The sequence below is a fragment of the Mauremys mutica genome, chromosome 16, assembly GCF_020497125.1.
Source record: "Mauremys mutica isolate MM-2020 ecotype Southern chromosome 16, ASM2049712v1, whole genome shotgun sequence".
NCBI lineage: Eukaryota > Metazoa > Chordata > Testudines > Geoemydidae > Mauremys > Mauremys mutica.
The window spans coordinates 21,968,406-21,989,804 of NC_059087.1; the positions used below are offsets into that span (position 1 = coordinate 21,968,406).

The 21,399-nt window shown below is 40.2% G+C and overlaps 1 protein-coding gene across 1 annotated transcript in view; it reads left to right on the forward strand.

The window, feature by feature from the left end:
* The window catches only part of PRR14L (proline rich 14 like), a 34,613-nt gene extending 13,400 nt beyond the window's left edge, over positions 1–21,213 (forward strand). Inside the window, exons 6-11 of the mRNA XM_044990278.1 lie at positions 2,448–8,559; positions 13,367–13,435; positions 13,973–14,141; positions 14,762–14,868; positions 16,627–16,698; positions 17,558–21,213. Of these exons, the coding sequence (XP_044846213.1) occupies positions 2,448–8,559; positions 13,367–13,435; positions 13,973–14,141; positions 14,762–14,868; positions 16,627–16,698; positions 17,558–17,834 (6,806 nt within the window). The 3' untranslated portion in view covers positions 17,835–21,213. The remainder of the gene's footprint in view (positions 1–2,447; positions 8,560–13,366; positions 13,436–13,972; positions 14,142–14,761; positions 14,869–16,626; positions 16,699–17,557) is intronic.
* The last annotated feature ends 186 nt before the right edge of the window (positions 21,214–21,399 follow it).

Consider the following 21,399-nt stretch of genomic DNA (forward strand, 5'->3'; position numbering starts at 1 on the left):
GAGCTTGGATGTGAAACACACAGCCAAAGAGGTCCCTAACTATAAAAAAGCCAAGGACTGTTGTTTCTACTACATGTCATGCTGTTGGGCAAGACTCTATACATGAAATTGTCAGTTTTCTTCTCTAATTGCCCTGGCATATCTTATCAGTTTATCAACCTGTGGCACCTAGGTTCCAGGAAAGATGGCTAAGTCTCTGTGCTAATGGCTAAAGAACAATATGTATCTAGCTTGTCACAGGATTAATGAGCCAGAACAGCATTTTGATAACTGTAGATGCCACCTGAACAGCTGGGGTGTGTACACACACACACACGAAATCAGTACAAAAGGTGGAAGGATCCATGACAGGCGCTCATAACGTGAAAATCTACTGTCCTGGAAAGCTGACTCAGCAGACAGTTAATATTCACAAGAAGTGGAGTCTCAATCTCCAGATTATTATTTAATTGCAAATCAGGTTTTTGGGTGCACTCTTGCTGGATTTAGTCATGTCAAGATTGAGCAACAAGACACACAGATTCCTCTCCAGGAGAAGGAACCACAAGGGTACAGCAATTGACATCATGTCCAAGAGATGGCTGAAAAATCTTTCTGTATGTCTTGCCACCTGTATTCATACTCTGCAAAATGATACAAAGCCAAGGTGATTGTGATTGTTCCTTAGTGTCCAAAGAGCCTTGGTCTTCTGACCTGATCAGTCTATTGGTCTATCTGCCCATCTTCTTTCCCTGCAGGAGAGATTATGCATTTGGGGGTCCAGTTCTGAACATGAGCCAGAAAAATGAAGTTTAGCTGCATGACACTTGAAGTAATTGAAAAGGGAAGGCTGGCCTTCTACACCACCTTATCTACATCACATGCAGTTGCCCAACAGTCTGTATTCTAGAGCCTGGTCATGGGTTCAAGTACCAATGGAGGTGCAATCATGCAGTACTGTACAAGTCAAGGCCAAAGATATGTTCTGAAGTCCCTAAGTCAGGGCTTGACAATACGTCTAAAATATCGGACTTTAAAATCCCACATTGCAGCACTAATAGTGCACTGCATTCAACAGAAAATAGACTTCACTCTATCCTGACACCGGAAGGTTCCCCAGGACACCTTGGCTAAGTAACTGTCTACATGTGTATGGAATACAGCACTTGTATTCAATACCCTGTAGATGTCAAAGGGCACTCAAAATATACAGTTCATCTCAGTGCAGTCTGATGGAATTTGTAAGGCACACTTGAACCTCTATCAATATGTTTACTGGTTGTATAAGATAGACCTGCAAGTTTCATTGGATGCTTCCTTTGGCGGAAGAGTTCTGCACGCGGTGGCACTTCAGGGATTAGGTAGTGATGGAGAATAAATAGAATGCTAAGTGTGTTCATGGAGCAATACACATAGACATCTTTGGCGATCTTAGTGATAACGTGCTGAACACTTATATAAAAGGGGCATGGATTCCCAATCCAGAAATATCAAACTAGAAAAAAATTACAAATGAAATGAATTGAAGGAAGCTAGTTGGCACAGAAGTAGAGGCTACTAAAAGGAAAATCCTTTTTACCCAAGAGTGGGAGAATGCACTAAAGGAAGTGGTTAGAAAAGAAGATACACATGGAAACAGATTTATTAAAATATTCAGAGGTGAAGCTGAGGCACTCCTTTTGTTGTAGAGAAAGAAGAGGCATTAGTGAAGAGATTTAAGAAAAAGAAGATGTAATCAGACTGTTTTGGTATTGAAATGGACTTGGACAATCTAATGGGTCTCTTCCACCTCAAGCTTCTTACTTTTAACCTTGGTAATATTTGGATAGATTGGAAGAGAGAAAGGGAATAAAAATACTGCTCTTGAAATAGTTGCTCCATTGCAAAATTTCATTTCAACTGTGCATACATATCTTCCCCTAGTTCCTTGTCTGCATGAGAACGGTAGTTGGTAGTACAAAAGTTATAGTAGGAGGAGACTTTTTAATCTTCTCTCCTGTAATACAATTAAGAGAGTATAAATTCATTCAGTTTTGAAACAGCTTACTCTGTCCCACAAGATAATTTAAAAACACATCTTGTTTACTTTCCACTCTTCTAAATCTGTACATATTTTAATTTGCTATTCATCATAGAAAAATGCTACTGAAAATAAGCACTGCCACTAGTTTGATAGAACTCATATGACCTCTGGCTCTGAACTCATGAATTACAGTGATCTGGAAATTCAGAATATTGGATCCATACCTGTTCGGTTTAATATCCATGCAAATAGGTTACAGTTAGGATTAAAATAGAATTTTGATTTGTTTTAAAGTAGACTGGTGGTGGGGTTTGTCCAAGTGATTAAGTATCAATTAGCAAAAGTGTGCTGCTCATAATTGTATATTAAGTACAGAAGAAAGTCAAATGGAAGTTTTTTTTAATTTAGTGTGCAGTACTGATTTTATTTATTTTTTCTTGTGCAGAAGAAAACCAAACAAATGTACAGGTGACACCTGAAATTCTGCCAAAGTCAACTGAAGAAGTACAAGGTATGAAGGCTGATGGGACTAGGATATTTAGTAAAGCAGGACACAGGAATGACAGAGTGAGTAAAGGTCTTCCACCTGAGAACAATGAATGCCCAGATATAGACACTATCACGGCCAGTGGTGAGGTTTCAGAAACCAACACCTTAGTTCCCTTAGAGCCTTTAACAGTTGTGGAGACTGGATCAACAAAAGAACATCCACAAGAAGAAAAAGAATATAAAGGATTAACAGCCTGTACTACAGTGTCATTGACCACAATGGGTTGTGCTATTTTTGATTCAGAGACTGGAGAAGTAGAGTTGTCTAGATCAAGCCATGTTAATGAAACTAATGCAGCACCTGCCAGTTACCAGACTTACCAGCAAGATGAAGAAAACAGCCCTCATAACAGGGATGTTCCTGTATCTAAAAGTAGTGTTGAAGTTGATATGCTTCTCTCAAAAGAAAGCTCCGAAGCATTATGTGGTTCATTAAGAAGTTTATGTAGTCTGGAATCTGGAAATATGCCACTGGAAGACAACACCACTGAGATCTGTGAAAAACAGGAGTATCTTGCTGAAGAGAGAGAGAGCCCAAGCTGTGATGGTGATAGTCAAAGAACTGAGTTTCTAGAGAACTGGATCTCCAAACCTGTGGTGGAAGAACAACTCTCTCAAGTGCAGAGTGAAGAAATGTCCAGTGATGAGGCTGAACAATTGGAAATGGATAGTTGCACTGACCATTCATACAACTATGGTTATGGGAAAGTTGCTGAAATTCAGAGAGAAACTGCTATGAAAAACAGTTGTGGCATGGATAGTGGGCATGATATTCAAGAAAATGTTCATTCAGAGAGCTCTAATTCGCCAGTTCCTAGTTCTGTTGCTTCATCAACTGAGGAGTTTCCAAAAGGAGATTTAAGAATCTCTTCAGAAATTAATAACTTGAAAAAGGATGGGGACCAGTGGCAAATATGTATTCATGATGTATGCTGGGGTGATGTAGTAAAACAACATACAAAAGAAAATGGAACTCTATTGGTGGAAACAAAAAACCTTGTCAGTATTCAGACTGGAGATGTGCATACATGCTCTAAAAATATCTACAATAAATATGCAAATTCTCCTCCCACTGTTCATGATTTCCTGGACTATGGCTCCAAGGTAGGTGAAGTTTCCCTTGAGGCACAACTGTTTGAAAAGGAAACCAACAGCAGTTCAGTGGTAGAAGATCTGAACAACAGTTTTGGTAAAGCTCCAGAAGCAAATAATGTTAATGTCAGCCTTCCTACATGCAAAGAAACTAACTTCGCTTACACACTAGGTGAAGCTCTTAGTTGTGATGCAGAAAAATCAAGAGTGTCTCTTGGGGTTATAAGTGAACTTTCTTCTAGTAATGCTGATGCAGTTTCAAACAGAGATGTGTACCTGGACAGGCTGTCTAAAAAAGAATCGATCATTTCTTCTGAAAAACTGGAGGCACAACATGCGGGCCTTCTGCTTCATAAAAAGGAAGAATTGTCTTTACTAAATCACAGGAGTTTCAATACTTCTAATATAGCAAGTAAAGGTTCCCAGAAGAGCATGCACTCTGCACTGGGGGATACAGAGATGATGGTCACTGATATGGAAAATGAAGAAAGTGACACATGTACTCATAATGACCAGTATTTAAAAGACCACTGTTCAGCTGTCAAGACCTGCTTCATCTTATCAGATAGTACCAGCTTGGATAATACTACACTGAACAAGGATTCCTTTAAAGCGCAGGCTAAATCAAAGACTGAAGAAGTCAATGGCTTGGAAACAGGAGACTTACTTATACATAATGATAAAAAGGCAGTCAAGCCTCCTGAGGAGAACACTCATGTAGCATGTGAATCTGTTCCTTGTGAAGATAGTTGTAATTGCAGCAATATGTTTCAGTATATGGCAAATCGTACTTCCACAGCAGAAAAGCCATTGCGTTCAGCTTGCACTCTAGATAAGTCCACTACTAGATTATCAAACGTGGAGATTTCAAATACAAATATCGAAGTAGAAAGCTCAAAACTCTATGATGGCCATAGTGAAATAACAGAGGAAAGGCCAGATTCTGGCACCAGAGAGAGAACTTCTGATACAGATAAGGGACAAGAACAAATTAACTCTTGTGAATTACAGAAAGATGAAATTGATAGAATAGAAACTGTGGATAGTGTAAAGGCTCATAAAGGCAGTCACCAAAATGAGACTAGTGAACAGTCAGTCAGAGATTTGAAAAAAAACATATTTGGTATCCATCTTGAACTTGGCAACACAACAGTAGTCCTGGGAGAAGAACTAAAGATGTACAAGAAGACTGTGTTACCTTGTGAATACAATCTTTCCAAAGGCACTACTTCAAAGAGTGACACAGACTCCGGCATCCCAAGTCATGAAAAACATTTGGCCCAGTCCTTTGACTTAGAATTGTCAGATTTTAAACATTCAAAGCAACCAAATGAGACCATTTGTCAGGTGGAAAATCAATATCTTGCATGTCAAAGTGAGCTTAATGGGCCAGTTTCATACAAACAAAATGAAACCCAAGTAGCCGATGAAGTTCTGGAGTTCCAACAGTATGACTTAGACATCTCAAATAAGCAAATATCGAACACTGGTGTACAAACTATGACAAGTTCAGTGGATGAACCTAGAAGATCTGTCCGCTTCAAGGAAAATGAACCATTAACTCTAAAAAAAGATGAAGGCACAACTTCATTGGTTCATGAGTCTTTAAGCGAAAAGAGATTTCAAGGAACTTTCAAAGATGTAATGGTGGATAACTCTTCCAATAGTATGGTAGATACAGACTGTTCAGAATACACAGATTCCATCAGTGATCTATCGGAAGGGGAGAAAGTAGAATTAAAAGAATCTGATAATGTAGGTAGCAGTACAAGGGAAGATCAAGGAATGTTCAAAGGAAATATGGTGGGTTATAGTTCTTCCAAAAGTCTGGTAAATGCGGACCATTCAGAATACACAGACTCTATCAGTAGTGCAAAGGAAGATAAAAAAGAACGTACAATATTGGCAGAAAATACCAAAATTTCTGCATTATTGAACATGGGCAGCTTGGTTATGGGCCCGGAAAATAAAATTAAGACCATTGTTGAATCCTTTTCTGTCTCACAGTCAGCCTTCAAGAGTCTTTCATGTGCACCAGAAGATATGACTCCTGTTCCAGAGATCACAAATGAAACATGCTTACTGTTGGAGTCTTCAGTAAATCATAGAATCATAGAAAGAAATAAAGCTTGTCCTCAGCCAGAAATTGTGACTTTTACAGTTTCTGATGGTCCAGAGAGAGTGAATCCAGTGCAGTCTGAAGAGTTCTGTGCAAACCAAGAGCTTTCCAGTTTGAAAGGTGTAACTTCAAAAACACTTTTGGCTCAGAACTCAGAAATCTGCCTGCCTCGAAAAGATGAGCTGCCTGCATCATCGGAGAATGCACAGATAGTTGACCAGGATTCATCTTCAGCAAATGCCCTCTGTAATGACTATTCTGCTGTAGAACCTCTTGAGCTGATAGACTCATTTGAGAGAAGAGCTGATGGCAACGACAGCGCATCTGAAGAGAGAGAAAAAGCAATTAGCTCCCTAAATGATGCAGTTAAACTAGAAGCGTGTACGGCTTCTTGTGCTCACAGCAAGGGGAGGTCTGTAAGTGCAGAGGTTAGTGAGCCAATTGTAAAAGAGATGGATGTAATTTCATCAGACAGTATTGATTGTGTGCAGAAGTTTAAAAGACCATTTGTAGAAGACCAGAGGCAAAGTGCAGTAACTGCAGAAAAAATAAAGATGCCAATGCATTCCATATTTGACCATAAAAATTATTTAGGAGTTTTGCTAGAAGACTTGAAATTTTCTGGTGACAAAGTTAGAAGCTGTGTGCCTCTGAAGGCTGAGCCTTATGAAAAGCCTTCACAAGCCTACTCTACTGAACAGATCCCAGAATGGAGTTTGAATAATGTTTCAGAAAAAGGAAAAACTTATGTTAAAGATCACTCAGAATTAGGAGATGTCAAGTTGCTTTCAGAAATCGTAGACAATTATGTGCAATCTAAAGACTTAGTTAACAAAGAAACGTCAGAAGTCCATTATAACACAATATGTAGCAATAAGCTGTCAAAAAACGACACAGAAACACCTTTAAAATGTCTCAATTGCTGTGAAGTGTGTCTGCCATGTGAATTAAGTTCACAGAGCAAAGACAACAGGAAGGAGGTTATAGGAGACGAAATGAAGATCCCAAATGACTCAATCAGTGCAGAAAATGAGATGTCTGATGCGGAGAGATTGGACAAAATAGGTGAATGTCAAACTGTTAAGCGAAAGATGTGTGAGGAGACTGAAGTACATCCAGCTCAAAACATCCTACTCTGTGTGGGGCAGGCACAGCAAATAAAGGAGTCAAAAGACCAAGAGAAAGCAAAAATCCCATTGCAGGAGAGTGTGGTGTTTGATTGTAAGGCTTTAGATAGTTCTTCAGATAAACTGGTGACATCTTCAAGAGTCATGAAAACTGAAGGTCCTAGAGAGCAGCTCTTCGCTGTCATGAGCCGTATAAATGATAGTGACAATAAACAAATATACAGCACTTTACAAGAAGCCAAAAAGCCAAAGATTTCCGAGGAGGAGGATGATAATTCAGAGCATATGAAGACTATGGACTCAGAAGTGGAAAGCCTGAGCTTTCATTTAGGGACCCCCTTTGAATTGTCAGCAGATAATACCCCTTTCATTCCTGTTTCTCTCTCTCAACCACAAGCTAAAAGCTTTGCTGGGGATGATGAAATCCATGGTGCCTTTGGAAGTACACACAAACTAAGAGGACTTTTTTCATTAAAGAAGCAGCCACGAAGGAAGGTTCCCACAGCAGATGTGCTCAAAACTGTAAGAAAAAGTAACAAAGTTAAAAGCTCAGCTTTTATAAGGAATTTGTCTGAAACTGTTCCTATGCAAGAACACAAGCTCCTCAGCTCTGTATATTTTGCCTGTAAACCATCAGTAATGGAAGCAGAAATAGCCATGAGACTGGACCACATGTCAAAGCAGAGAGCCAATAGGTGCAGTTTGTTGAACAGCTTGAAACTTAGTAAATGTACCAAAGAACCAACACTGTTAAGCAGGCTGTCTACTATGGCCAGTAAACTACTGGCCCCACCCAAAAGCATCCACAGGTTAAAGACTCTGCAATGTTCCTCTGAACATCCAGTGGTTGAAAGATTCAGTCAACTTAGATCTAAAAAGCTACTGGAAGTTTTTTCATGCATTAACATGAAGTTAAACTCTCACCAGGCTGATGGCTTGTGCACCAAGATGTTCAACCTTCAGCCGTTGGCACTTTATCCTGTAGACTCTACCAAAATACACATTTTAGACTTGAGTAGTAACATTCCCTCATCAGTCTTCAATACCCCCATTTCCCCAATTTCTTTTCACATAAAATTGGACTCTGATTCTTTGATAAATCTCAGGGGGATTACATCCCAACAGTGTGTACCTGATATACCAGCTTTAGGAAAGACACCATTACATCCGTCACAGCCTTCAAAATGGACCTTCTCTTTCCTCCTATCCCAAAGCTGCTCAGGTACAGCAGCTTTCAGGGAAGACACTAATCTCAGTAAGGAGCTGCAGTCTTCTGCTCTATCTCTAATAACCACAGAGGCCGTAATTCCTAGTCATGACATTAGAAGAAATCCCATAGCTAAAAGAAGAACAGGGTGCTCCATGCTTGGCCTTCACACAGTGTTAGCACTTTCTTCCCCTGGATGTTACAGGATCTGGACAAGAAGAAGAAATGTAACCAGTCGAATTCCTACTGTCCAGAGACTGTTTATGTCACAATTCACACAGGGCTTGAAAGGGTTAAGGTCTCCAACTTCCGTATCAGATGACCTCTTCTCTTCATTGCCCTACTCACTGGGCAGGGTACTTTCCATATGGAGTCAGCATGGTCCTTCTGCCTGTCCTTCCGAATTCATTCCTCTCCATCCCAATCACTGCAAGTGGCAGCCAAGTCTGGGCATCGAGAACAGGTAAAATCCATCAACTTCTTTCTGAGAATAAATACATAGTGTATATAGTTGCAGCTTTTGGGGAGGGAGAAGGGTATTAGAGCTTGGAGTTGGAGGGTCAGTTTCTGGTACTTCCTGTTTAACCTTGCACATTCCACTCAGGAAATGGCTCAATAGAAGACACTTCCATACAGAACCATCTCTGTTATCTGAATTTGAGTACGTTTTCATTGTTTTCTTTAATAATCTCCTCTTCTGGCAGAACCGCTAACTCTTCTTCTTCTCCCTCCCTGCAATACATACACACCATGCACCAGAATATATATTGCAGAAAAGTGAGCTACTTCACTAACTCTGTTCTAAATGACTGCAGAGCCACTGGATTTTTGAGGTAGGAAAGTTTTTCAGACACCGAAGCTACCAGTCTAGCTTGAGCCATGACAAGATGGGCTTACGTGGCTTTGCAAATTCCAAATCTGAACAGAGAGGAATAATTGTGGTGCACTCAGTTAAACTTTTAATTGCATTCTAATGAATTGTTCTACATTAATTTTAATTGTAACCTGTTCTGTATAACTATTCCTGTTGACCGTTCTGCAAGATGCACTGTTAGCATAAATAAGAGCAGCTCCATTGAGATCACTGATTAATTTTGGCCTTTTTATCAAACTAAATAAGAGTGAGAGAAGAATAAAGACTGTTTTGGTTTTTTGCTACTAATTGCATGAAAGGAAGGGTGGACTTGTTAAGGCATTACATGGGGAATGAAGAGAGATGGGACCACTGGCTCTGCAGCTGCTGCAAGCTTCCTGCCTGACCTTTCTGTGCCTCAGTTGTCCCATCTATAATATAGGATAATTCTGCTGCCTAACTTCACAGGGATGGGCTGTTTGAGAGGTACTCAAATACTACAGTTATGAGAACTATAGAAAAGCCTATAAATTAAAATAGATAAGCTGATGAATTCTCTTGCCTACCACTGTGATCTCTAAAGAAATGTTGAACCTGGCTTCTCTGTGTCCCTGTTTGGTGTAGGCAAAAATTTTGCTAGATAACTAACTATATACATTTCGCTATCTGTGATCTAAGACTCCTGAGGTTTAAAGCAGCCCTTGCTGGCCAGAGCTAATCAAGTATTCAATCCACTGATGTAAATTCTCTTGGTCTACCAAGGTCTTGACAAAATGTTCTATACTAGTTCAAGTTTAAATTATAAGCTTTGGAACTTTTTAAATAAAACTCCTAGGGAATAAAAGAATGGAGCTAAATAGTGTCCTACGGAACCAATTTTATAATCAATCATCCTGTGGACCTGTGATCTCTCTGCCAGACTTTGTGAAGCAATATTTCAAGTACAGCTTTCTATAATATAGATTCTTAACTGTGTTAGAGTGACCAGGTCCAGTTTGAGAACTGAACAGAGTTGGTAACTCTTAATCACCACCACTAATTGTAAGAAAAACATAAACCCTTTTTAAAAATGTACATCTGTGTATCAGGTGAGTTTTTAGTCTCTTGAGTTGAGAGATGTAGCACTTGGCATGAGAAGCTAATGCTGAATGCAGCACTTGATAAGCTAGTTTTATGGGTATCAGTCTTTCTTCCCACTCTTTTTCTCACACAAGTCAGACTGTCTAACAGGCTATGCTGTGATTGCAGACTATCAGTCAGTTAACATAAATGAAGATTTAATCCCTGCATCTAAAGGCCAATTTTTAAAAAATCACTATGAAATGTTCTTTATTACTAATGGAGAGAAGCCAAGTAAAATCTAAGTACTTCTCTGGACAGATAACAAGAGACTGAAATGCAGTACGCTGTCCCTAAAATTCAGTTCAAGAAATGTTACACTCTTAAAGTGAGAAGAAATTGTGGTTGACTTTTCTCTCTCACTCACAGCTTCTTTAAAGAGAAGTTATTGGAGCATGCTATAATAGCTGGAAAGGGTGATACTCAGTGAACTCTCAAGTAGAGTATTGAGCAAATTTTGCTTCTAAACTAGACAGTGAAAGCGACATTTTGAAGGATTTGTTCATAAGACAATGTGGGTGGAAAAGCCAGTTGAAATGTTTAAAATAAACTGTGAAATATAATTTTAAAAATTTAAAAATGCAAAACGTTAAATATTTGGGTAAACTGTTCATTTTTTTAAAAAGGGGTGTAGCCTCTAAATTAGGCAGACGTGTGAGGGGGACTGATTCTTGTACTCAATCTTTCATAAAGGAATTGCTGCTGCTTTGTGGAGAAATATATTTGCTGCAATGTATGCCACGGTCAAGTAATCATCTCCTTGCCCACACTTAATAGGATCAAAAATTTATTAAGCTATTCTGATGAGGATGTGTGAATATCAGGAAAGGCTATGACATGTACGAGTGTCAGCAGAGTTTGACACTATCAATCATAGCAGTCCTAAGCTTCACATGAACCTTTTCTTGTGATGAGAAAGTTCCCTTCCAGTTGGATTCTTTCACTTCGCTTTGGCTTTTTCATAACTGAGAAGGCAGTGAACACTGGAATATTTTTTCCTTCCTGTAAAGCTGTTGCTACCAGATAGTGATCAGAATTTTTACTTTAAGCAAAACCTTTTTCCACATTACTGCCTTTCTGAGACTAAACTTTTTAGCGGCGTGGAACGTTTTCATCATTCTCACCTGCATTTTTACTGCATGAAGCAGAATATTTTGTTACCAGCAGGTGAGACTTCCATGCACATACAAGTTCAAATTCTAGCACTGCCAGACTAGTAGTGACTAGAATACTGGTGGATAGGAAGCACTGTACATGTGGCACTTAATGATAAATGTGGTAAATAAATTCATCGGGTATCTATGTAAGTGTCTTTCATGCCTACTGCTGCTATGCTGTCTGCAATCTACGGCAAAAGTATATACGCTCCTTAACAGACAGACTGGAATATATGGAAAACAAAGTCTCAAGCTTTCTAACTTTAGTAGGGTTGAATATATTTAGCTATAGGCACATGGAGAGAACAGATAAGGGACTTGGGTCTGGTGTACACTACAGAGTTAATTTGATGGAAGTCTGCTTATGTCAACATAACTATGGAAGTGTCTACACTTAAATTTTGCTCCTTCCAATGTAACTGCTCTGCTTGCTGACTTAATAATTCCACCTCCACTAGCAGTGCAGAGTCACATTGACACTGCGTCGACCTAAGTACATTAACTGTATGTCTACACTGTCACTGCGTTGCTTACTTTGATTGTTACTGGCTTTCAGGAGTTGTCCCACAGTGCCCTACACTAACAGTACAATTGATACAGGCACCCCTGGTGAGGACACACACCACCGACACAAGGAGCAAAGTGTAGACATGCAGAAGTGATGTAATTACTGCGGTGGCTGTATGCCAATTTAGGTTAGGTTGACTTAATTTTGTAGTGTAGACATGACCTTAATCTTAACAAATGAAGTCAAAGCAGTTCCAGATTACTGAGTTACTTAATTTTGCTTGTGTGTGTGATCTTAATAGTGCACATACGAAAAATAGAAGCTTAGCGTTAGAAGATCCCAAACTGCTGTGTAGGTCTTCTTCCTATAGATCTGTGTAGCCAGTAGTCTTTATAGAAAAGACTTGGATATTCCCATCAATTAAGAACATTCCAACAGGAGTTAGAGGGGATGTGGAGTTAATCTTGTGGAAGATTAACATACATGCTCTAAGTACTAAGAGGCAGGATTGACTATAGCTCTCTTTAAAGTTCCAACAATCTGCTTTATTAATTTACTCTCCAGTAGTTGGGCTGTCTAAGAACCAATGGTTTAAAATAAAGATCCAAGTGGAGAGATTGCTTTGTTTGAAGAGATTGTCTAAGAACAAAATCTGATTCTAAATGTTACCCCAGATAAAGTATAATGTAGGGTGATAGTTATCCTTGTCAAGCTAAAAGCAGATGAGGGGGTTTATGGCCAACACATGAGAAGTGCACCTGTTGTTCTCATGGGAGCTGTCTGCATTTGGCTTAGGATTGTGTATAACATGCATTCTGCAAACAGAGGTCCTGAACGGTGTGCAGATCATGAAACTTCATGTCTCAGATGCAAGTGGCCACCTCACTATGGGCTTGACTCCATGCAGTCCGGAACACATTGCTCAGTGCTCTCCCCTCTCAGTGGGAGTACTTAGTGCCTCCCTAAATCAGGCCCTCTGTACAGCTAATTCTTGTATGTTATAAAAATTGTTTACTTCTACATAGTAGAAACTCTCCCATTTTTCCTTTCGATTGATTTCATTTTAAACCACCTAACGTGTGTAGAAAAGGGCAAGTGGTTCCTTTCAAGGAAGGAGGAAAGCGGTTTGTGTGAGACCCATCCCAGAGTGGTCACTATCAGACTTCTTTGGCCACCATGCTCCTTTTGTTTGGCAGACAAGTCTGTCACGGCTTAATTTTTTGTTACTTTAGATTTACCTTTCAAACAAACAAACACAAACAAAAACAGCTTGGAACGGAGAACCCAGGCTCTCTTGAAAACACCTCCAGCTTTCACACTAAAACAAGCTTCCTCCCCTTGGGAAATTTTTCTGAGTTTTTTCATCATACTTTTCGGTTAAGAAGTGAAAATAGAAGTATTTCCCTCCTGGATAATTTGTCAATGAATCTTAGACACTAATGACAAATGTAGGTTGCTGTCATGTTGGTTTTTTGGGGGGATGGGGTGGGGTAGAGAGAGGGTACTTTGACATGTCTGACATTTCTTTGCTTCCTTTGAGCCTAGATTATACTAATGAAGTCTTTCCTCCCCTTTTACGGTGTAGTCCTAATTTAGCTGTCTTTTTGTTTATTTTTTGTTCTTTTTTAACTAGTTATGCCATGTTACCACACATGACTGTCCAGGGAACAGAAGCTGCAAGGACCACGGGTGCTGAGATAAGGTAAGAGTCTTACCCTGTAATATTTGTTACACATGGTGGGAATGTGAGGTTTTCCCCCATTCTGGCAATCTGGCTTCTCAGGTTTTGGTAGAACCCCTTAAGGGTTTGTCTGCCAAAACCTCAGCGTAACACCGATTCTGAATGAATGTGTTTTTATATATTCACTCAACAGTAGATGACTGGATGTAGCAAATGTAGATAATCTTTAAGCCCTTCTGTGCTGCTTGTCATGAAGATGCATGAAATTATTGTGGTCCATATTTTCATCCCAGATACTTTATCTTGTTCAAGAGCTGGACTTCAAACACTGGTATTTACTCACATGTATCTTTGGTGCTTATGTGGGAGACCAATCTCTTTTTAAATATATCTAGTGAACAAAGCAAACAGTTACAGCAATCCAGTCAAGGTTCTAATTTATAATATGTCCTAGATTCTAGAATGCTGTCACAATAAAAATCTGGCATTAATCTAAATATTCTCTCTCCTTCATCGCCCTCTTTTTTTTGTCTTTTTTTCCCCTCCTCAAATTTATAGGCTGGAACGTTCACTCTGTGATTTGCTACCAAAGTCTTGCACGTTTCTGGAATCAGCAATATCTCCACTCAGGCTTTCAGTACCTGAATTACAGGTCCATCCCTTTGATGAACTCGATGCTTCTCTCCCACAGTGTCCCACATCCCAGAGCGCCACCAAACTGAAAAAAGTGAGTGGCTTCTTGTCTTCATTAGTGGAAGTAGGCAGGCAGCCAGTGTTTGTGCATACAGTAAAATGGTGGCTTTGTTAACCTAGAAATCTAGTGTTGCACTGCAACTAGATAAGGATTAGGGTTTAGGTCTGAGCTTGGACCTTCGTTCCCCAGGCACACAAGACCTGGCTCACTATAGCTCCTTGCATTCCTCTGGTCTATGCTACTCCTGCGTTAATTGGGAGTAGCTGCTGCTGAAGCAGAAAGAGGTAAGCAAAACATAAAGGGATAGAGGGCCTATGAGAGGAGAAGAGAGTTCGGAAGACTGCTTTCCTCCTTACCTTTCCCAGAAAGCCCTTGATATATTGCACTGACAAACACTAGCAAGATTCATTGATTTGATTTTTTTTTTAAAGCCAAATGGGACCTCTGTAACCATCTAGTCTGATGTCCTAAGTCATAGAATTTGTCCCTGTGGTTCCTCATCAAGCCCAGTAACCTGTGGTGGAAATAGAGCATTTATTCGAGAAAGACAACCAGTTTTGATATAAAGAAACTCAGTGGTGAAGCTGCATCACTCTGTCACTCTCCTTGCTCCTTTATTTTATATTTTATATTTCTTTCTCTTCGTCCAAAAGGCTGAGCCAGAGAAGAGGCCAAAGAGAGTTTCTCAGATCCGGATCCGGAAAACTGTTCCCAAGCCAGATCCTAACCTCACTCCCATGGGACTCCCCAGACCAAAAAGGTGAGATGTCTCTCCTAAATGGACAGTGATACTGCGATCTGCTACTTCTAAGATGTGTGTCCAGCACTGTAGCATCACCATTTACATTCTCTCTACTTGCCCAGTTAGTCTTTTCCTAGTTAGGTGGTCTTGGTATTCAGTTTCTCCATAAGCCAAGGTTAAGAGCTGGGGGTATGTTGTCTGGGTAGAACAGGGTTTCTCAAACAGGGGTCGCCGCTTATGTAGGGAAAGCCCCTGGCGGCCGGGCTGGTGTGTTTACCTGCTCTGTCCTTGTGGCTCCCACTGGCCGCGGATCGCTGCTCCGATTGGCCTGGAGCAGCGATCTGCAGCCAATGGGAGCCGTGATCGGCCAGACCTGCGGACAGGGCAGGTAAACACATCAGCCCGGCCGCCAGGGGCTTTCCCTACACAAGCGGCGACCCCTGTTTGAGAAACCCTGGGATAGAAGAACGAGGAGGTACATAGCTGTCTCCAAACAAACAGAATGTTACAGAGGACAAATATCAATTTTCATCAATCAGAAAAGAAAGAACTAGGAGTAATGGACTTGAACTACTCCAAGTAATATTTAGGATAAATATGAAGAACTTTAGAAGTAGCAATGGAATGAATTGCCAAGGTAAGGAATTCCCCTTACAGTGTAGTCTTGAATAACTCAGACACAGGTATGTTAGAAATAAATCAGTCCTGCTACAATTTGGAGAGAGAAAACTGATTACCTTCTAGAATCCCCTACCAACCCAAATTCTGAGTTTTTTTTTGTCTGCTATCTCAATTTACCAGACTGTCCAACAGGATGTAGGAAAACCAAAGTTGAATGTTAATTTGGGCAGGCTTTATGTCAACTACATACACAACTTTTCCAATGTACTTGAGTCTGACCTGTTCTAGTCCAGTGCCACTGCTGAAGAGCAGAAGTGGCAAATTGGTGGATGGTGAGGATAACAGGTTTCTTCAGAGATTGCATTTGAAATTGCATCAAAAGAATTACCATTGTCTATAGTCAAATTTTAAACCAAGTCTCAAGAGATGAAATCCATTAATTAATCTTTTGTGCCATTGAAATGTTTTTTTCCTCCTCTCCATTTTTCATAACTAGGGATCTACTTAAATTGTGGAGCAATCACACATTTTTCGTGGGTTGGTCATGGCATAAATAGCAAATTTCATGGATGTGTATTTATGCCATGACCAGCCCACCAAAAATGTGTGATTTCTCTGCAGTGTTTCTCAAACTGGAGGCCCCAACCCAAAGGGGAATTGCAAATCTATTAGGGGGTTGCAGTATTGCCACCCTTACTTCTCCAGTGTTGCTGCCTTCAGAGCTGGGTGCTTGGGCAGCAGCTGCCGCTCTCTGCTCTGTCTTCAGAGCTGGGCAGCCAGAGACCAGATTTCATGGACATGATTTTCACAGCCACGAATTTGGGAGACCCCTATTCATAACCCAGAAGGCAGTGACCTGTGAGGGTATTTTATATTTTGCCTTTAGGTATCATTGTTTAGAAATGTCACTTCATGCTAGGAGAGGCATTCATCCTTGCAGAAATGCCAGGTCACAATCCACAACTTCCTGAAGCACCATTTGAAACTCAAAACTAGCTTCTCAGATCTCTAGCTAAAACTCATTACAAATTAATTAATGAAGTTTGAGGAGGGGGAGGAAAACCACATTTTCCCCATGTCAGGTTGCCTGTATAGGGGAAGATGGTTCTGAAATTCTCCTGGCTTCGTTGCTTCATTCACTACTTGTTTTTCCAGGCTGAAGAAGAAAGAATTTAGTTTAGAAGAAATTTACACAAACAAGAACTACAAGTCCCCTCCAGCGACCAGGTTGGTTACATTCACCAACAGGTGGGGTGAGGGATATGTAATTGAACTGGTTGGAGATATGAAACTACAGGTCTTTTGGAAATAAAAAGAGACAAATAAGCACCCTTCAAAACAGAGTTGAAATGATGGCTCTGATTTGAACTGCTGAAGAAAGGTAATTCAGAAAGCAGGTTGAAAATCTGTCCTTAATATCTGTGACTGATTGGGGACAGGAAGTTTACAGTAGTAGAAATTGAGAACTTATAGATGTTGAAGATTTAAATGTCACTTTTTTGTATTTACCTTTTATTTGCGTTCATTGTGCAGCCAATGTACAGTACCCATTATTTCCCAAATTCAAAAGCAAACAAGATATTCCAAAATTATACTGACATGGAATATAGGGTCTGGACAAACCCCTCCATGCAAAATACCAAGAATGCTGCTTTACAGACAATTTAACCCTCCCCCCCCCCTTTAAAAAATAATCTGTTGTCTAGGTCTAAATGCCTCTGTTCCTTAGGATAAATATGCCTCTGTTCCTTGGTCTGCACTTTTGGACTAAAATGGGCAGAGGGAGATTCCACCTGCATATCTATGTACCAACAAGAAACTATCCAGGAAATATACTAACAGTTGGGTGATGTGAAACTGTTTCTAAAGAGAAGTGGTCATTGGTTAGAAGCATGAGCTCCAGATAAGTTTGCATGCGAGAGGCCCTGGAAGGCTTATTGAATTGAAGAATCCTAGAAGTTAGAGATGTTAAAGGCCTGAGTCATATAATCCATTTCCCTGATGGTGCAGGATGGTTCCTTTCACTTCTGTGAATGAAGAAGTATGTTACTCTGATATTCTAACTTACACCCTTTGCCCTTCCCAGGTGTCTGGAAACCATCTTTGAGGAGCCCAAGGAGAAAAATGGATCCTTGATCTCTATCAGCCAGCAGAAGAGGAAGCGGATTCTGGAGTTCCAGGACTTCACTATTCCCCGGAAGAGGAAGGCACGTAGCAGAGTCAAAGTGGCGGGTAGTTTCACCCGGGCAAAAAAGGCTGCACTACAGGGCAGAGAGCTAGATGCCCTCCTGATTCAGAAACTAATGGACCTTGAAGCCTTTTTTGCAGAGGAGGAAGAACGGGAGCAAGCATCTGGAAGCTGATGGAAGCATCTAGTAGGAAATGGCTCAGTTCCTTTAATGCTTTGATCTGCTTGGGAGGGATCTGCCGATTTCTCCAGACCTTGCCAACCACTCAGTTCTAATACCTGATGATTATTTGTTGGCTGTCACCCTCTTTGAGGTGCTAGAGTGTGTGTATATATATATATTCCCCTGCATGAGTGTAGCACAGCCAGGAGGCATGCTATTCCTCCCCAACTTCTTTAGAAATTGTGGCTAATATTTAAACACCTCCTGCAGGTGGGATAAGGAGAGTGAAGGAGGAAATAGTACACTTCAATGACACTAGGATTCTAAATACTCCTGAACTTTTGCATATTCATTTGAGTCTGCTGTTTACAGCAGTGGCTTGTCGAGACAACTTGACAGAGGTAGGTGAGATGAATTCAGAGAGATGAATTTAGGGAGGTGGGTTCTTGAGATACCACAAACTTCAAAAATTAAAGAAAAATAGTTTGTTTGCTTTTAATTACTTCCATGTCTGTGCCCAGAAGTTTTCTTCTGTGATTCAGTTGCCCTTCCTGCACTCAGTCAGCAGCAGCCATACAGGACCAGGTCTTAAATAAGCTGCACTTTGTATGTGTTTTTCCTTTATTTGCTGCATGAAAGGCGCCTTTTACTGTTACTTACCTTGTTTTTTTTAATCACACATTAAGAAAAATGGCGCTAAATGCTAAGTTCTAACAAATTGTAGAGTGGATTTGTTAACCTGGTTTGCTGGTGCTTTGCCTTTGGAGGGAGGGGGAAAGGTAGGAAGTAGCAGAAGGCTATTACTAATGTTCAGTTAGTGGGACTATGCTCCGAGACATGGCACCAGAAACTTCAGTGTGAAGTTTATACTCTTTTTAGCAGTTTTAATTCTGACAAGAATACTAATTTGATCTCAAAAAGCCAAGCAGATTTTTCTTCATCTCATCTTTCTACCATTGCAACTTAGAATTCTAGTTTGGGATAGAGCTTCACATAGCTTATCTAATTAGAGGTTCAGTATACAGCAGTGCTGTACTTAATGGCTAGTGTTGTACAAAGAGATTCACTCAAGCCTCCTAATGTATAGAAAGTGTGTGTTTTGTTTTAATACTTAAGGCCATTCGTAATTTGAAGTAGCACTGGGTAGTCTCTCAGCCATACTTTTGAGGACCAGTGTTCCCCTCTGGGATCCTTACTTGAAGCTGCAATTCAGGTAATTTCTGTTCTTCAGTGCCTACAGGAGTTATTCAGGCAAAGCTTAATGGGATGCTGTCATTGCTGACATTCTCAAAGTTTAACAGTTCCATTGTTTCTTTTCCCTGCCACTTGCAACTTGCACTTTTTTTTACCTATGTGCCCCTACAGCAACTTTCTATTTACCTCCAAAATCAGTGTGTACGTCAGACATCTAGTGAATGAGCTTTCTGACCCAGTCCAAACATGGGTTGAGGATACCCTGCTATCTTTTTTGCTGCTCTGCCAGCTTTGTTGTTGACCTGACAGAGAACTTAAACTGACAAGCCATCTGTTTTAAATTCAAGAACTTTGAACAGGCAGGAAATGTTGGATGATTGTACTGTGTGACTTCAGTGAATAATATTCTGGGTTTGTTTTGTTCCCAGCTCATTTGCTGGGATTCTTGCACTGTTTACACCCTTGTTTTGGGAGTTGATCATCTTTACCCAGTAAGGAAAACTGAAATAGAAATGCAAACCACCGCTTTGGCTGTTTTATGCTGGTGGAGGCAAAATTTGGGCCTATTGACATACCATTTTGGCTACCACTATACAGGTCCGTTTGATCCATTGAGGCTACTAAATGATACCTTAGTCAGTCCTCCTCATATTATGAAAGGGATCCCTGAAAATAACTAATCACACTACTGTGGATATTGCCTTCTGAAATATTTTTTAAACTCCCCATACATTCATGACATCAGCACAGATATTGACTAACTGGAAGCTGAAGTAGGGGACTTCGCTTTCATTTTTATGCCACAATGTGGGATTTCATGACACACTATTACAAAATAAATTAATACTGATGTGGAATTAATGCTAATGAGGGATCTTCTGGCTCTATGGTGGAGTTGGGATGTAACCTCTGTGGGAGTTTAAGTGGGTGGGTGGGCGGGGAGAAAACTCAGGTCCAAGCAGGGTTCTGCCCGCTTAGCGTGTGCTTTGAAACATTTAATTTGTTTTTTACCTTTTGTTCTTTGCTTCTTTCCTCTCGGTCTTGTTTATTGTCACTTTGAAATAACATTTCACAGAAAGCTCTTTTTGTTGCTACAGCAGAGAGAGGCACAATGAAAATATTCAGCTCCATTTCACTTACAATCGGTGGAACTGTTCATGTCTGTGATTTCCCTAATGTACCACATTCCCCAGGATTTTTTGAGAACTCTAACACTGCAGCATTATCATGATCAAGGGGTTTTTTTATAGCTGTGTAATGAAGGTATAAGCTAATCTAATCCCCCCCCCCCTTTCAGGTGGTCTAACTTTAATCATGCTTTTGTGCTTCTCCACAACTTTTTGTTCCTGTTTGCAGTGCTCCTGGAGCAGCAGCCTTGCTCTGAGTTTTGGTTGTGGCTTATACTGGGAGGGACAATTGTGCAATGATTGGGTGTCTTAAACTCCAATCTGAGCTGCTTCTGTCCCATATAGTCTTTTTATGATAGAAATGTGGAGGATGCAAACTTTTGGATATTGACATGCTTCTCTAGTGTGAGGAAGTGTACGCTTGCCTTTTCCTAAGATGGAGCCACCCAAGTGAGGATTTGTTTTGTTGTATGGAAAAGACCTTGTACATATGGCTCTGTGAATTACTGTAAATGCATTTAAAAGGCGAATTTGCAGAGCTGTCCCCATGTACTCTGTCAGATGCTCAGCTTGCATTGCTGGGCTCTTTCCTGAGAAACGTAGCTGGCTGGGGATGGACGGGGTTTTTATTTTACCGAAATCAAAGCTTAATGTTCTCATCCAGCTGCAAACCAAGCAGCAAAAGGTACTTGATGCATATTGAGGGGGCTCTCATGACTCTGTATCCCCAGGATTGTGTACACTTGAGTTCTGATGCTTTCCAGATGTGGTTTTTGGCAAGCCATTCTCATTTACCATATCCTATTCAGAGTTGGGTTCTGTGCTGTGGTAGATGTCAGTCACTCTGCTGGAGAGTGGATGCTAACTGCCTGAACGAGATGTGTGTCTGATATTATCATATTAATAAATAGCTCAATGGAAATTTGTACTCTTTTTGTAACATTGGCCTCTGTTATGCCTCTGCAGATTAGTTTCTGTTCAATAGTTTGTGAATCTAAAATTCCACTGATTTTTTTTTTCTTTTGTGTGTGTGTGTTTTTAATTTATGGAAATAAATTTTTTTGACAACCTTTCAATTGTTTACTAAAGACTTTGGGTTTTTATCCCTCAAATACCACTCTAATTTTGTGTCTTAAGTTAGTTCAGGTTTCTCACCTGTGAACGGAGGATATCTGTCTCTTAGTGGAGCTGTGAGAATGAATTCATTGTCTGTAAAGTGTTTTGAAATCCTTGAATAGAAGTGCAAATAGTGCTTC